The sequence below is a fragment of the Microplitis demolitor genome, chromosome 2 (assembly GCF_026212275.2).
Source record: "Microplitis demolitor isolate Queensland-Clemson2020A chromosome 2, iyMicDemo2.1a, whole genome shotgun sequence".
Lineage (NCBI taxonomy): Eukaryota > Metazoa > Arthropoda > Insecta > Hymenoptera > Braconidae > Microplitis > Microplitis demolitor.
Window position 1 is genome coordinate 6,565,507 of NC_068546.1, and position 18,814 is coordinate 6,584,320.

At 25.4% G+C, this 18,814-nt stretch overlaps 1 protein-coding gene across 1 annotated transcript; it reads left to right on the forward strand.

The window, feature by feature from the left end:
- The first annotated feature begins 1,371 nt into the window (after window positions 1-1,371).
- Window positions 1,372-18,534, forward strand: LOC103573062 (DAZ-associated protein 2). The gene is made up of 5 exons (XM_008551919.3): window positions 1,372-1,769; window positions 12,939-13,007; window positions 13,612-13,715; window positions 13,826-13,990; window positions 14,075-18,534. The coding sequence occupies exons 1-5, from the start codon at window positions 1,754-1,756 to the stop codon at window positions 14,252-14,254; spliced, it is 534 nt and encodes a 177-aa protein (XP_008550141.1). The 5' UTR covers window positions 1,372-1,753; the 3' UTR covers window positions 14,255-18,534.
- The last annotated feature ends 280 nt before the right edge of the window (window positions 18,535-18,814 follow it).

The window sequence follows — 18,814 nt, forward strand, 5'->3', positions numbered from 1 at the left end:
CAATTATTTGACACGATCAAGTGCAAACTTAACTAAAGTTCAATGTGTTGTCTGATCTCAACAAGTTTTAAACCTGTATTATTGTATGACAGTATTGTGTTAAATTAACACGAAAAATTGAGTGGACCGTTTGGGACATGTGGTTTGTGTTAAATTTAACATGAATTTTTCAACTGCGTAATAGATATCAATTTTGCTCAGATCTCAAGATATCCGACAAATTATTAAGAAAAAAAAAATATATATCATGAAAAAATGTTAAATCTTTTCAAATATATAAACATTTAAATCTGACCACATATAAATTTATCTGACCACCCTAATTAAATAACTGAATTCAAACGAATTCAAAATTTTAATTCTGTTATATTCTGTTGAATTCTGCAAAACAGAATTCAACAGGATTGAAAATTTGAATTGGAATTAAACAGAATAAAACCGATTTAAAAATTTCAAATTCGTTTTAATTCAGTTTAATTTGGATTCAGAACCAGAAATTGGAGAATTATTTTCAAATTAATCAGAATTAAACCGAATAGAATTATTTAAATTCGTTTTAATTTGGACACATTCTGGGTTTCCTGCCGAATTAGACAGAATTTATTTCTAAGTTAGGTACCGAATTAACAGAATTTATCTGAATTAAATAGAATTAAAAATTTAATTCTGTTTAATTCGATCGAATTCAGTTGTTTAATCAGGGCAGTTCTGTCCATATTTTGTCAAATATATTTTTTTTTTCTTGGGATAACATAGTTTCATTTTTTTAAGTTTGGTCATAATCTTTAAATATATCAATATTCAAAATTGTTTATCATTAAAAAAATTTTATTTTGAAAATAAAAAATTTATTTCTTAGAAGTTGGCAATGGTTTCGAAAATATAAAAAAATCATAGAGAAGATGCTTCGTTTCCTGTCTATTTCTATAGGACTAAAAAATAGATTAGTGACAATGATTTATGTTAACACTAATAATATTAATTTTTATACGTTATTCATTTTATATTTTATTTAATTTTAAGTTACCAGTTCAGATATCGCTAAAAAAATTCGTTGTCACTAAAAGAAAGTAGAATTTTTTCAAATATTTAAAATATCAGCTCTACATTTTTTAATTCATTTAAAAAATTAGTAAAAAACTGACTTCAACATATTATTATACATTCAAATTACTTTAAATATAAACGTATCATCAATAACGAGTTAAGATTTAAATTGACTTACTGTGTACTTGTTATATGAGTATTTAACTTAACTTACGGCAGTTTTCATGGTAAACTTTGAGTATACACACAAGTAAGCTATAGTTTATTAGAAATAAACGTCAACGATTGGTAGAATTGAGCCAATAAAATTATAGCGTAAGGTTAGAAGTGAAGACGAAGAAGAAAGCAAGAACACTCATTTCAACTCATTCGATAATGCGCCATCAGTGTCTCTAGTTTGGAAAAAAGGCAAAAAAATAATACTGCACAGTGCTAGCATCTATATATCAAAGTAAACTGGTGCATCTTTGATAGCGAAAATACTATTTTAAAAAGTATTTTCGGTTTTAATAGATAAATTAATAGTTTGTGTGTGTGTGTGTGTGAAATTTACAGTGCGTAAACATTAATAATCCCTTATTTGAGATATTCTGTGAATTAATATATTTAAAGTAAATGATAAAAAAAAGTTTAAATTCATAAAAAAAAATCCCTGACCTTCGAATTTAAATAATTTCATAGAGTATTTCAAAAACTTTAAGCAATAATGACCGACAAAAAAGGTAACTATAGACGGGAACGATGGTATTATTTTAAAATAAAAAAAAAATATCTTAAATATCAATAAAAATTACTTATTGTAAAAGGCCAAAATTAAATGCTTAATTTTAAAAAAATTGAAGAATAAAGTAATTTAAATAAACCGTGTGTTAGTCATTTGACATAAGATTAAATAAATTCTCTAATGCTTGTTACAGAAATAAATTTTTATTCTGTCGATAATAATTAGTTCAAAATTAACAACATGTTTTTTTTTTCAATTTAAGTCAATTGAAAGTAAAAACATTCAAATTAAGTACACCAGTGACAGATTAATCAATACTCCCTTCCGTGTGGGAAATACAAAATGGCTTCCCGACTTTTAGGTTCCACAACATATTTTCCTTTGTATTATTCGCAATTTTCAGACTATACTTATAGCTCCACACCGATATTCGTTTATTCAAAAATTATATTTTTGAAAAATTTAATGCATGAATTCAAAACTTATCGGAACTTAATTGTTTATTACGACTGGAATCATTTTTATCAAACTGAAATTTAAAAATAAATTTTAAAAACTGCTCTAATTTATTTAATCATAAAATTACGATGGTAAAAAAAAATTCAAACATATTTCACTAATTAAATAATTAAAGTTATAAAATATATATACATATATGTATATATACATGTATATATATTTATTATTGTGTTTTCATTCAATAATACTGTTCATATAAAATATACTTAGATTCTGATTATATTGCAATTATTAATTTTCAAAAAAAAAAGAAGAATAGTAATTTTATAAATATGCATGATACTTATAAATTTTGTTTGGCTATAAGTATTAAAAATAATAAAAAAGAAAGACTGAAACGGAAATGACAAATTAAAATTTTGAAAAACCTACAAACAAATTAGAAGTACATTTAAAATTAAAAACATGTATTGACTTAGCCGGTAAGGAATTTCACATGTTGAATGTAATAAAAATCAGATACCAAAGGTGAATGAGAAAGGATTGTTCGTTAACTTTCCAAAACAAATCAATAAATAATTGAAGATAATGGAAAGGAATAAAACAGCTATAGATGCGGCTGTCAATATGATTCCAGTGGACCATTACAAAGACGATGATTTGATCCAAGTCCATAGGTGGAGCCTTGGAGATCGGCGATCGCGCAGCTCAAGCCACGTATCTACTCACGTTCTTCTATATATTACCTTATTCACTACGTGTTTATATTCATACCATTTATATATTACATATATTGAAAAAAAGTATATACGTATATATATGTATATTTATATATATGTATACATATATACATAGATATATATATAAGAGATGATCTTTGATTCAAAAAGTCCAAAAACTTAATGAAAATCAATAATGCTAAATTTAAATTTGAACGCTAAGTTCGTTTCGTGTTTCCTTGATTTTTTGATTTCAGAGATTTCATTATGAGAGACAAGCTTGACAATTATTTGAATTATAATTATTGTGTAGATGACAATGAAAATAATATTTAATACTTTTTGAATTGAAGACGTCACCTGTTATATGTCCAAATCAATATGAACGTAAGATATTGATATGGGTCTAATGACATTTCGTACTAAAAACGTGGTATTGGCTGATTGCTTTTATTCGTTTTTTTTTTATTTTTATATTTTATTGACTGTCATGTTCTTGGGTATATAAATATATTAGTATGTAAGTGATTTTAACTCTCTGAAGTCCATAACTTCTATTATTTCGTCTGTTTTAAATTTATTTCTTAAATATTTTTTGGTGTTTTGTTTACTGCATTTTATTTTCTTTATTTTTCAAAAAAATCTTTTAATAATTAACAGATTCATATATTTATATTTTATGTAAGAAATTTTTTCGTAATAGAACTTGATGCAATCATCTGGCATAGAAAAGTAAATTCAGTATTATTTAGCTCAAATAAGATAAATTTAAGTCAGTAATAAATTTTTATTTTTCTTTTTGAAAATGCATAATAAGATTTCATATAAAGAATAAAATGTTATAAAATTTGAGATAACCAACCCTGTTCTCGCAAGATTTATTTTTAGAATCGTTGAATACGTTTTATGAACCTTTTAAAAACAAATCGAAAATATTCTTGATTTAAAAAAATAAAATTTTTTCAAATGTTTTCTTTTTCACGTAAAAAATTTGTTTACAATATAATTAAAAACATCGTTATTGATCGTAATAGTTTTCGAACTATTGAAATTATAGATTTATTTTCTTTTTTTTTTTCTATATTCGCAAACTGGTTTCTGTTAAAACGCGTATTGATGAAAATCAAATAGTTGAAATTTTTTAACATCCAATATTATCTAGCAGAATTTACTAATGACGAATAAAATTGTCAAATTTATATATTATATTTTCAAAAATATGAAGCCCTATAATAAAATTTACTAAAATCATCATTTAAATTATTATAGACAATGGCGCAAGTTCACTATCGCGCTTTGTATTTTATCAAATGTCTGCGATCATTTCTCTGATACATTAAATAGCTTTCACGATACTTGTTTTTCAAAATATATTTTTATAGATAATTTTCTCTTGGCATATTTATTAAATAAGTGAACTTGATAAACGTTTTAAATTATTTTTAGAAAAAATTTTAAAAAGTGAAACTCCAGTAAATATTCAATCGAAATGACAAGTGCGCACGCCCGTAATTATCATGGCACGTTCGACTTTTTGGTCGAGGTTGCCTAGAGGAGTTTATAGATTTTAAAAAATCGAATTAATCGAAGAGTTCATCATTTACAAAGACATAATAAAAAATAAAGTCAGATTTTTCGTCAATTTTCCAGCTGAGCTTTCATAGTAATTCTAGGATAATGATAGTATTTAGAGATGCAGTTTCATGTTTTATGTTTTCTCATTATACTTATATTAGTATCAGTAACGCGCATGCGTGCGAATCTTCTTTACAGTAAATTCAATACATTTTTATATCAATTATAGGTATAGTGCAATTACATTCAAAGATTTGGTGTCAACTTTTGGTAAAATCGAGCACAGACATAAAAAAAAGATTCAAGATTTTTTTTTTTTATAATTTTTGTAATATATTTCTGATAGTATTTTATACTTCGATGAGTTAAAAATAGATAATTAAAATAGTAAAGTTAATAGTTCAATATTTTCAAGTACTTTTAAAAGTTGTACTAAATATACGAAAGAACATGACAATTTAACGGGTCGAACACGAATGCTGTATCTAAAGCTCGGCATATTTATAATTTTTCTACTTAATAGTAATTTGTTAGCTCACTTTTAACAATAGTGCATGCTGCTTTATTTGGCCATTAGTTTATCCGTAATTTTAACTTATCTCTATACGAGTGAAAACTACTCTTATTAGTGTCAATTATTTAAGATCTCTAATATATATATTGCATATATAGATTAAACTTTTGGCCATATTTCATTTGGTAGAGAATAATTTTTACTTATATATCTACAAAATGCTATTTTCAGATAAAACAGTAGAGATGTTTAGAAATGAGTTTTTCTGAAATCTTAATGCATGATTTTATAGATTGTAAGATCTAATTTTATTCTATTATATTCAGTAATTATTAAGTTATTATTTAATTAAAAAAAAAGTACTTTTATGACTCTTTTGCTGAATTTAAAATTTAAAAATATTTTTAAAGAATAAAAAAAAAAAAATTTATTAAATTGTTGTTAAATAACTCATAAAATTACTTTTTTTATATTCGTAAATTTTATATTACATAGTGATAAGTTGTTTTTTAATAGATATTTTAGTTTGCATGTTTAGTTGATAATTTTAAGAGATTTTGAAAATTCACAAATATTTAAATTTTAATTGATGTTTTAAATAATTATTTATTCAATGTTGGCGTATATGGATGATTAAATTTTAACTGTGATTAACAGAGTGATACAAAATGAGGGATATGTGTAATATTTTTTTTTAATTAAGGACGTTTATTACCAATTTTTATTTTTAAGGATTAGGATGGACTCATGTTTATCTTTATAACTACTGTCTTAAAATAAATCAGAAAATATTCACTAGACAAATAATCTCGTGATTCAAACAGTGGTACTCTTGGGACTATTTCTCAGTGAATACTTACTGATTGTTAGTACTTTCTACTGATTTATTTCAAGAGAGTAACTTCTATTAAATAAATTACTTGAACTATTTCCTGTTAAAACTACACAGAGGAATTATTCTTGTCTGAAACGCTATAGTGTCATAGAAAAGCCGGACAATGTTAGCTATCTAACGGAAATTGAAATGAATACATGAAAAAATTAGTATGTTCACAGTAAAATTTACAATGGTTACAATAATTATGATACAATCGTTGTCAATTTTGCTATGTCCATAGTGATTTTTCCATGTGTTTATTCCAATTTCTACAGGTGGCCAACATGATCCGACTTTATTATGCCACCATAGTATTTCAAACGAGAATAACTTCTTCGTGCATAAACACCGTTTACATCACTGCAAATCGAAGTGTTTTAATTTAGACCACCTAAGTGTTTTATTGTCATTTAAATACATTGTAGTCCCTTTCTAAATAGTTGAAAACGTGTAGAAAGTGACTACAATGTATTTAAATGATAATAAAACATTTCGATTTACAGTGATTTTAATCTGTTATCAAAAATTATAGACCAATTTTAGTAGATATTGTATACTCCGTGTGCGTAACACGAGTGCTTTACACTATTTTTAAAATAATTCCATTCTCCCAGTAATTAAAAAAGCCTTCAATTATGATGATAAAAATATATTTGATTTCTTTGAGATTTTGTACTTGAGGTTCTCGAAGTTTTTATATTTTGATTTTGTGTAATCCGTCACTTTGTACGTATTCACCAGAACTTTTACTTCCTTTGTATTTATGAATATGTTTCAATTCTAATCAATATACTTTTTATTAAACCTATTTATATAATCTATTTAATGATGTTTAATTCGGATTTTTCTGTTCAGTAATTGTATGAAATCATTTTATCCTGAGTTGAAATATCAATTTTATTTGATCATTTACTTTCCTTATAAATACTTTCATCAATAATATCATAATCATTGATGATTGACTAATTCAATTTGTTCTCAGTTTCCTCTCGATGGAATTTTTTTTCTATTTTCTATCCGTTTTAATTAGAGAAATACAAAAACTCGAATTGAAAAAACTTCAACTCTATTTTGATTGCTTTAAATGATTTTATAATTCATTATGGAATACATGAAATAGTTCTTATTTCATGATCAAAAATTGTGAAAAAAAAAATATATATATATATTAATGTTATCGGGTGTTTTAGAAATTTTGACTTGTAATTATAAATGCGAGTTTTTTGTGTTTGATTTCTATTAAAAGTACAATTTCACAAGTAAAATATATTCTGAAGAATAATGCTATTATATTTTTAGATGAATTTACACAAAAATATGTACAAAAACTAAGTTTAATTTTTAATGGTATTGTCTGTTAGTATATTCATATGTACGTGAATAACTGAAAACGTAAATGCGTTTTGATTTGGTTTACTCAAAACATTTCACCTCTTATCCACATATTTGCCGCTAATTACTAAATGGCCTCTTAATTAAATCCACCAAACTCTAGTTGGCATAGCTAAATTTTTATAGTGCGATAAATCACGATCTTAAAGTTAGCAGACAAATAACAATTTTCGAATTTTTTTTTCAACTAATTAATTACAAAAAAAAAAAATCTAAAAATATGCACACGTAGAAAACGAAAGCATCTATAAATGCAATTATTTGGAATATTTTTTTTTTTATAATTTATTGTTTTTTAAAAAGTCGAAAAATTATTAGACGTCGGCCAGTATCACGATAAGTCGACTTCATTTTTTTGTAATAACTTTAGATCAGTCTGAAATAAAATTTTGTTGGTTGTGTTTAGTCGCTCTATATGCTTATAAAAATGGTTACATCAATAAATGTTTAATAAAATCCGCTCTTGAAATCGTCGACGATTAATTGTTATTAATAAATTAAACAGAAGTTTGACTGTTTTACATATTACATAAGTTTTTTGTTCAATATACGTACTTTATTTGTGAATATTCAAATCTTTTATTTTACAATATTGCATGAGATATTGTATAGTTTAAATTCATTTTAAGTTTTAAAAATTTTATTTTTATGTGGATAATTACACGAACTGATCTTTTCTTTGAAACAAATCGAATTCGAATAATACTTGGAATTTGTTTTATAAATTTGAAACAAATAGCGAAGATTGTGGTTAAAAAATTTTGTAGAAATTTATCCGTTAATTGATGAAAAAAAAAGATCATATCGTATACTACACTCCATTTGCATGTTACCTGAAAATTGTTACGATATTATAAAGAGAATTCTCCGTTGTTCACATAGTAACAATTAATGTTAACTTTTAATCGCTGAAAACAATTTATATAAAGCATAAATTGTTTAAAAGTATAAAACTAGTCATTTTCAGTAAGTTGTCTGAAAAATCTTCATAAAATTATTAGTTTTTAGAGCATTAAATATTCTTAGTAAAATTTTTGAAACAAATTTTAAATGAGATGAGTTAAAAAATAAAACAATAGGATAGATTAATGCATAATAAAAAATTGATCTTACTAAATTGTTAATTAACATCAAATTTCTTACTTAATCGGTTGTAAATATAGACCGAAAATGTATGTTTATCTCCGTGGAAAGGTAAGAAGCGCGATTTAGATTACAAGCTACAAATCTGATATTAAAAAAAAATCACCAATTGATACAATCCATAAACAATAAACATTTCCAAAATAAATTTTAAAGTTTAGTTAAGTATTAAAATTACTGATCTTTATTGATTGTTAACTTAAAAAAAATAAAAAGGAAAGGCACTAAATATTAACAAGTTAGCTATCCGTAATTACCTTAAAATGGATGATTATTTATAGCGAATTCTGAATAGTTCATTAAAAAATAAATAGTACTAACTAACGAAAAATAGTTTATTGTGTGGCAAAAGATGAGAGAAGACGATTTCAAATAAGTGTGACACCAGCAGCTTCTCGAACTATATTTGTCATTTAATTACTTGTTATATATCATGACTTCAAGTTTTAACGACTTGGAGCTTAAATAAAATTGGTCTAATTTAAGACTAGTAGTATGAGAAAATATAAAGTCATGTTGGTTCCGCAAGTGGTGATCAGCAACACTGCTTAATTTAGCAACAAATAACATTACAATGTTTGATTTTTCAACATTTTAAAAACTAAATTCGCGTTGGTACTTTAAAAACATTACTATAGCTACAATTAGATAAAATTATACTTTTATCGCTGATTTTAATATTTATGATTTTTAATATTCATATTTCGCGGAAACTTTAATTAGACATTGAAAATTATATTTAGTAAAAAAACGTGAGAATTCTTCATGAAATATTTAACGCATGCGCATGTAAAATTGTAATTAAAGATTGTATACTGTTAATAGTGAGCTTATTTGAAATATATAATAATGAATATTAAAAAATTAAATAAAAATATTTGAAGTTTTTAATAATTAAGACAGAATTTTTTTTATTATCTTTAGTTATTCAAAAATAATAATGATGATTATTATTAATATTCGTTTAACAGATATTACAAAATTTTTTCTACTGTAATTTTTAATGAAAGTAATGATGTACCGCTTTAACCAGAAACTTTGAGTATTCTATTATTTTTGAGTCCTAGAGATTTAGAAAAAAAACTGTCGCCATCGCTGAAAAGCGTTTAGGGAAAAAATTTATAATAAACAAAAATGTATGGACGAGCAGTATTTTCAGCTCATTATATAATTGATTTTTGTATTTTTTTCATAAGTGGATTAGCAAGACAAATATTTTATGATCACAATAACTAATAAAATTTAATTTTTAAGGAAAACCTTTATTGCTTTTTAAAATCTCGATGATATTTATAATCTAATATGGTAACCAAAAGTGATTGATAAATAAAAATAGTTAGCATCATTTTTATTTTATCTACAATTAAGTTTAATTGAACAAAACTTTTGCATCACTTTAATATAAAATTTTTTTTCCTAAATCAAACCAAAGATACTCGCAAATTCTTTTCATTATTACTCTAAATTATTGCCAATTAAATTTCACATTCGAGAATCGTCTTTACTGTGATATAAAAATATTGAAATAAATAAATTATAAATAATTAAAAATAAGTGATAATTTTTTGATTAATGCAATGGAAGATATCATCAGGATTTTATAAAGTTTTAAAACTTTTTCTTAAAAGTAATAAATAATAAATAAAAAATGGAAGGAACAAGATCTTTAAAAGCGAAAAATTTTTTATCACTCATTGATACTAGTATAAATAAATAAATAAATTAAATGGTTGTTTGCACCGTGGCACTGACACATGAATTTATGCAATGGGTGTTAATTTTAATCTCAGAATCAGACAATAAAGTTACTATACATGGAGAGAAATACAAATGAATTCTTAAATTGAGTTATAAATTATTTCCAAAGTTATAATTTTAGTTTAAATAATTATTTTGATTCTGAAATGCGGAACGACACTCAATTATATGGGCAATTTGGTGTGGGCTGACATCTATGTTAGAATACATGTCCATCCATTTCTGCCAAGCCTTAGTAACTAAATTACTTGGATTAAAATCTTGATTGATATATGATAATTAGTAATTTACAAATCAATAAATGATGAAAATTTTTGAAAATAAATTGTAACTATTGTTTTTAGTTTTTTAGTGCTAAGGCTAGGTATGTAATTTAGACTTATTGAAAATAGTTAAAAGTTGGACGTTTTGTATCAATCGATAAAAAATTAATAATATTTTTACTTAAAAAATTTGGCGACAATAGAGGACTCCGCGCTTCGCGTTCGAGGTGTGCAATTTCAAAAGTTATATAAATTTAGTCGAGAAGTTATTCATTTTAAATCGATAAGTACAAAATAGTCCAACTTAATCTAATATTATATTATGCAATTATCAAAAAGAAAAAATTATAACTTTTCGATGTTTGACTATTATTCATTAAATATTTGCAGAAATTTGTGGTTTGCTGAATCTTGTAATAACTTTTTGAATGTATGGAATTTCAAATATATATATATATATATATATACATATATATATATATAGATATATATATTCATATATATGTATGTATTTGATGTACTACTCGTACTCATTGTATAAATTACACATTTTTCACCGCTCGAACACGATTCATCGGTTAATTTTTTATAAGGATAAAAATGAAGAACGATGAAAAAATAATGATTTCTAATTAACTATTTTCTGAGCTTGTCTCCAAATTTAGATTTTCGTGTTTTATCAATAAATTTTAAATTATTTTAATTAAAATCAAATAAAAATCGCAATTAATTATCGAAGCTCAAAAACTAAAGTTTTTTTTTCATAGTTTGTAAAGCTTTTATTGGAAATATTTTCACATATTTATAAGAAATATATTTATTATATCTTTTACGATAGAGTTATTGAACAAAAGTTGTTCATAATATTTTTGGTGTTTTTTCAATTATAAAAAACGTTAATTTAAAATTCAATGGCGAACATTAGTTTCAAGCTATTGACTTCATATTTTTTTTAGTTACTCAATAGTAGTTTAAAACAAAATAAAAATATATTTTGATAATTAATCTTATTTCTTATAATTAACCCAATAAAGCCTGATGAACTTGAAAAAAAAAAAAAAACATCAATATATGAGCTCGATTTATAATTTTTTTTGACATCATTCTTCTTCAACGGACAAAAATTAAACTATTTTCTAATTTATGGCCTTTATTTAACTCTTTTTGTATCTTTTTTTCTGAAATTTTTAACTCGTATCGGGTCCTTGAGTTAGAAAAATTTTTGTTTAAAATTTTAAAAATATTTAATCGACAAATTAATTTTATTTGTAACATTAGAATTTTATTGTTATTATTAATTGTATTTCTCAGTACAAAATTATCATTACTTTCGACTCTTGGATCCGATAGAATTAGACGAATGTATTTTGGCTAGTAACTTGATTGCATAACGCTATTTGCTTTAAACATTGGTTTCGTATTTTATTATATTAGTTTTAGAAATAATTTTGGAAGGTAGGTTTCTTATGTGAGTTTCATCAACTGGGAATAGAGTAATATGAGCTTTTTTTATTAAGATAAAATAATGTCTTTGTCATTATTGTTTTTCAATATTCAGCAATACAATCCCATTTTCGATATATCACCAATAAATTCACTTAAAAAAATTATTTTAACAATTTTTTACTGTTTTGTTATAATAAGCATCAATTTTAGTATTTAGATTGCTCGAAACACTATTCTCTAGTTTAACTCGCACCAAAATTATGTTTATTTGTCTTTAGAATACTGATTATTAATATTAAAATCAAGATTATTAAATATTCAATAGTTATTATAGATTTCTAAAGGCATGTAAACATTATTATCTCTTATTACTTCCTTTTGCATCCGCTCTGTTTACTTACAATGGAGAAAATTATTTTAATAAAATAAATATTCAAATTCTTTTTTGTTTGTTAATAAAAGTTTATTATTGTAGTTATTATAAACTCGAGCGGTGACAAAAGAGTAAGGTATGGTTTTTTCGGTTAATACCAATTTTTTTCCCACAATCATTTAGTGACTAACATTGTTTGAGCTTTAATTAGTATCTTGATCAAAAACGGTGTATGTCATGTGTAAGATATACGTGGGTTTGGGAGTACCTCTTTTACTGTCGTTTTTTTTCGTCGATAATTTAAAATTTTCTTCGAAATATATGTATATTTTTTTTCTTTTCTTTTTTTTTGTATTAAATTAAGAAATATTTAATCGACTGAAAAAATGCGACATGTAGATAAAGCGAATTCTGTTTCTTAAAAATATTATTTTATTTACAACTTTTACAAAAACTATCTAAATCATAATTTAGTATAATTGAACTCCAAAACAAATAATAAAAAATAAAGAAATAAATGTATTTTTAAGATTCAGAAAACGCATTATCATATATAAATGGTGGTACTGTGTACCTGTGGCTTAGGCCGAAGCTCGGCGAAACTTCATTTTAATAAGGAATTACATTGTCTTAATTATTATGTTATAGCATATCCCGTGGCTCCTCATCCACCAACTGGATTTGTTCCCGCACCAGCACAAGCTGCTACTTATGGAGGTAATTTATTAATAATAAGGCTCCCCCTCATTTTATTTCAGTCAAAATATATCAGGTAAAATATCTCAATCACTAATATCTCAATTTTATATTTCCTCGTGGCGTAAGTTGGTATTTTTCCTGTAAAAAAAAAAAAATTCATATGGAAATCCAGCCTGAATTCCAATGTGGGTTTCCACATGGCGTTTTCGGATTGATTCCCATATGGTTTCCTACAGGAATATTAATCCGTTCTTTTATTCATATATGCATATCAATAGACGATGGACATAGAAATCCAGATACCCCAGGTTCTATAGAAATCACTTACATAGAAACCCAGATTCCTTTATCCGTTTTTCACAAAGAAACTATATCTACAAGTCTCTATATGGGAATCCAGGTACTCATGGTTTCCTATATGGATTCTTACATAAGTCCATTCTTTCCTATATGGAATTCTCTGGACCCCCATGTAATCCCACATGGATTTTTTTAAATAGAATTTATATTGAGATAATAGTAACTGAGGTATTTCACCGGATATATTTTGACTGAGATGCAAGGAGGGTTCAGCGAATAATACAACAATATTTATTTATATTTTAATGTATTTGTGATGTAGTTGCAGGAACTTCACCGTACGGTGTCTTTCCAAATCAACCACAGCTCTATGCGACACAAGGGCCACCTCCTCCGACATATGATCAAACGTTGACGCATCCAATGGTAAATATTATTTTATTTAAATAATTTATTGTTTTCACAATTTTACAATTTACGTTTTTTTTAGTATATCGAGGTAAAAAAACAGTAAATAATATTATTTTATTTAAAAGATGTATCAACCAATGTATGGACAAGGATATCCGGGAGGATATTTGGCAGGTTATCCAACAGCTTATGGACCTCTCCAGTATTATCCACCATTGGCAGCTGCAGCTGCTTATTATCCAGCTGCTGCAATGCAACCAGCACCAGTTAGGCCAACTATGTTAGTTCCTGTAAGTAGATTTTTATTTGTAAATTTTATTTTTTCGTAAATTATATAAATATCAACAATGATAATTATTTTGTGTAATATATAGAATGGCTTTGATGGCGGGCGATTTGATGGTATTTCACAACAAGTTTTACCACCACCACCACCAGGAGTTGCTGCAAATGCAGCTCAATTGGCAGCTATGGCAGGGCATAGTGTCGCTCTATCACAAAAGAAAGGTTCATTTTTAGGCGGTGGAACGGAAGGTGGTTATACTTTTTGGTAAACTATAAGGTTGCTTTTAAATGGTCAACGGATAGGCCATAAAAATAAAGTAATGAATGAATAATAAATTAATAACATAACAGATATGTGACGATAAATTACTCCATGCTGAATCTAACTGGCGATATTATTTTCAAACGTATAGTCAGGCAAATATTTTACAATGTTTACAATTTATTTTTTTTTTTATTTATTTAAAAACAATAAAATTAATTGATAAATAACAGGCTTATAATTCTTGCTAGAAATATCTTTAGGACTTTTATTTTCTAAGAAAATTTAAGTATTTATTAGTCTTATAAATAAATTCAATAAACCGTAATAGATAAAATAATAATAAATTTATTTGCCTACAAGAATCAATTATTTAATTTTAAAATTCACAAAAATGCATGTAATTATTCAGTGGCTATAAGAAAGTCATTTAAGATAAACATACTTTGATTTATAAAAAAAGCAAGGGAAAAAAAATAATTATAATAAGCAATTATAAAAAAAAAATGTGGAATGTTTGCTATTATTATTTTTTTTTTTTTTTTTGACGATTTCCCCACATAAATTGCGATAATGGTACGTGAGAAAAAGGTAGAAACAAAAAATGGTGAAACAATTAATTGAATCTCACATTTAAAAAAATGCACGAAAATAAAAAAAAAACAAGTTTCGAAACAAAGAAATGAACGGGAAGAATAAAAGTTTGAAAAATTAAATCAATTCTATTAAAAAAATAAAATGATATAAGAATTAAATTGAATTTATTTTAAACGATAGATACTTGAAACAAATTATTATTTTTTTAAAATTAAAAACTAAAAATAATGCAACGATATAAATGTATTTTGGTGCCAAATAAAATTTAAATCGTTGAAAATTCCCGGTCGTTTCTCGTTATGTGTACTTTTGTGCAATTAGAATCATGAAAATAACTACGCAGTTTAAAGCTGAAATTTAGTCATTCCTTAATTGAATTATTTTTTCGACTATTATTAAGTAGAGAGACTTAAAAAATGCGAATGAAAATTGCTAAAAATATTTTTAAATATCTCATTAAAATGAACAAAAAAGGTTTACTCAAAACAAAAAAAAATTCATGAAACCACTTTAGTTTCTTCATTAATATCAATTTCGAGAAAAGAAAATATTTTTAGCAATTTTCTAGTGATTCTATCGATATTAGATAATATTTAACTATAATAGTACTTATGATTGTAAAAAAAGAAATTTTAATGTTAAATTTTCTTTTTTTATAATCGTTAAGTATTTATATTGTTTAAGTAATCTATTGATGCAAGCTAGTTAAACAAATTTTGATATAGAAAAAAAATTTTAACAATTTTTATCATTAATGTATTTTGACCGCCATTTAAATAATTAAAAATTTTTCATGTCATTAAAAGTTTTTCATTCTACTCAAACGTGATAAAAAATTTAATTTATACGATTCATATCGCTACGCTATCCCTAGCGGATCTGAATCACGGAAAATTACTGTATTTTACTGCAAATTTGTCACATTTTACGGTAATTTGCGGGAACAATGCGGTAATTTGCGCCAGAATACAGCAATTTACCGCATCTTAGGGCATTTTTTCATAACATAGTGAAATACTTCACTTTACGGTAAAATGCCGTAATTTTGCAGTAAATCTGCACGTTTGCGGTGAAATACTACAATGCTGCCGCAAATTTACGATAAAATACCGCACTTTTGCCGAAAAATACCGTAACTTGCCGCAATTCTCTCAACTGCCGTAAATTACGATAATTTATCGTTATCCGGATTCGCCAGGGATATTTTAACATTTCATAGATAAAAAAAATAAAACTAAAAACAATATTTTTGAGTTACAAACATTAATTCAAATATAATCGTACAAACATAAACATTCATTTAAAAATTAAAATAACGTGATATTACGGTAACTAGTCAAAATATTCTAATTCATTATAGCCGTGCAATTCATGATAAAAATAAATGTTTAACAAACATTACTGACATAAATAGTAAGTATTTTATATCATACTATCATATATAACGTAGTTTATAAAATTTGAAAGAAATATTGATTCCGTGAAGGCTTGATTTGTATTTTTGAGAATATTTTGACTGATAACCAATGTAAAATCGTCGTTTTCAGTAGCAAATCGTCTAACTCTACATTTTAAAAGCAATTAATATTTTGCATTTCTGTTGACAATCGTCGTAATACATATTATCTATACTTGATTCAAATTTATATCAAATTTTCAAATTATGAAAGGTGGGCCAAATCGCCTATTTCCAACAAACAAAAATCTGACGAAACCAGAACTTAACCGAAATGAAAGATAAGACAAAATTTTTTTCATGCGCATGATAAAGGAGAACATTGAAATGAAAACATTTACATACTGCGCATATTAATTTTTTTTTTTAAGGAGGGTTTATAGTAATTTTTGTCCAAGCTTTTCTTTCAAACAATACTTTTACATGCAAAACTAAGAACAAGGATCCATGTATTACACTATAATCTAGCAATCTACGTTTTAATTTTTCAAAAATATTCATTTGCTTAAGAGAAAAACGTGGAAAAAGTTTGACTTTACTGCACAAGTGCAATAAGAATAGTACCGCTCGCCGACTTGAGCGTGATAGAGAAAAATTTGAGACTCCTTAAATTGAAAACTTGCATTTTCAATGCTTTAGCTCTCCTGTAAAATTTACAGAAATGAAGTTAGACGATTTGCTAATAAAAACGACGACATGTAATTTTAATTTTTGAACCCTAGTCCGAAAGTTGAACTAAGACTATTTTACATTTTATTAATTTATTTATAAAAAAAGTTGTCTCTTTTCAGTTGATCAAAAACATTGATTCAAAACAAAAATAGTATATCGAGGGGCAAGGGATGAAACAATATGAATGCAGGTCAGGTTGAAATTGTCTGCCTCAGCTGAACGATGGCTGAAATCATCCATATCTGCATTCATGTTTCATTCTGTGTCACTCATATTTTTTCATAACATCTGCTCGAATCTTTAAGTTTCAATACTTGAGGTCAGTTATAACAAATTAGTTTTGGGTAGTTGGTCGGCTGCTCAATTTCAAAACACAAGAACTGATAAAAATAACAATTTTGAAATACATATTGAATCATGTCCACAAGACTCCACTGAAACTAAAAATATTAATAAATCGATTTTGAAAAATTTGCCCCTTACTGTATTTTGAAATTGGGTAGCCTTGGTGTAGGAAGCTATTAGCGTATGTTTAAATCACGAATTACTATCAAGATAAATTTTATTTATTTATTAACAAAAGATTTTAATTATTTTAACATTTAAAATATTGGAAAGTCAAAAATTTGTAACAAACGATATGCCAAAAAGATTGAAATGAATATGAATTAGCGTTAGTGGGCTGAAACCAAAATCTCTCTCATCCCGTTAATTGCTTGAATTAGCGACAAGTATACGTCACAGTTTGTCATGGCATTAGCTTGAAATTCGTTTGTTTCCACTGGCTAAACAAATGTCGGAAGTTGAAGTTTCAGAGTAGATGTTTTAAAAATTATATTTTTTAATCACGTGTGTATTTACTAGAAAAAAAAAAAATAAAAAAAAAAACTTGTAATGTAATGTATATTTATTGTAGACCTTGTTTTATATTTTTGAATTATACTGGATAAAAAAAAAATTTCTAAAAATTTTAATTTAAATTAAAAAAAAAAAAACTATCTTCATCACGGTTGTAATTTTACATTTCTATGGTATTATAGCCATTCATGTAATTTTAGAAAAAAAAAATTAATGAAACTTTTTATAATTCAAGATCAGTAATGTTAAGATAAGCAAAACATCAAGTTTTACAATATTTATTTGCAAAAAATAAAAGGAAAAAACTAAAATCCTAGGTGTCACGTTTGAGATTTTTTAAATTTTATTTGTTAATAATGAATTTGTATTTTTTCAGTATTGATTTTTTACATTGTAAAAAATATGAAGATCAAAATTGTTTAAGAAAACAGAAAAATTTTAATCTTTAATTTTGATTTTATAGTAGTTTTTTATTATTTTGATAAAAGAATGACGGAATAAGAAAAGTCGAGTGATAACATTGGGCAGGTTTTATATTATGAATTTGAAAAACAAAATAAAGCGGAAGCGTGTGCAATAAGTGTGAATTTTGAAATACTGTATCAAAAATGATGTTACTGTGCGAGAGTATGAAAAGTAAAATGTAAACTGATTCAATATATGAATCTGCCAATGACCAGTTAATAAATACCGTGACCATGCAATTTATCATGATTTAATTATTTTATGATCCATTTCCTATTTTTTTTGAGATTACTTATTTAACGTCGTTGAAACCGCTTAGTCCTTGGTGACGGAAACCAAATTACAGAAAAAAAAATCATATTCCAAGTTACAGAAAACAGATGTAATTTCTACCCACAATTCAGATGGGTAATATCAGAGCTATAATGACATCGACGAATCTCTTTAAGTACTTTTTATCGTTGAGAAGATGACTCCATATTATTAAGAAGTTTCGATGCGTTTTTTTGTTGGCTTAGT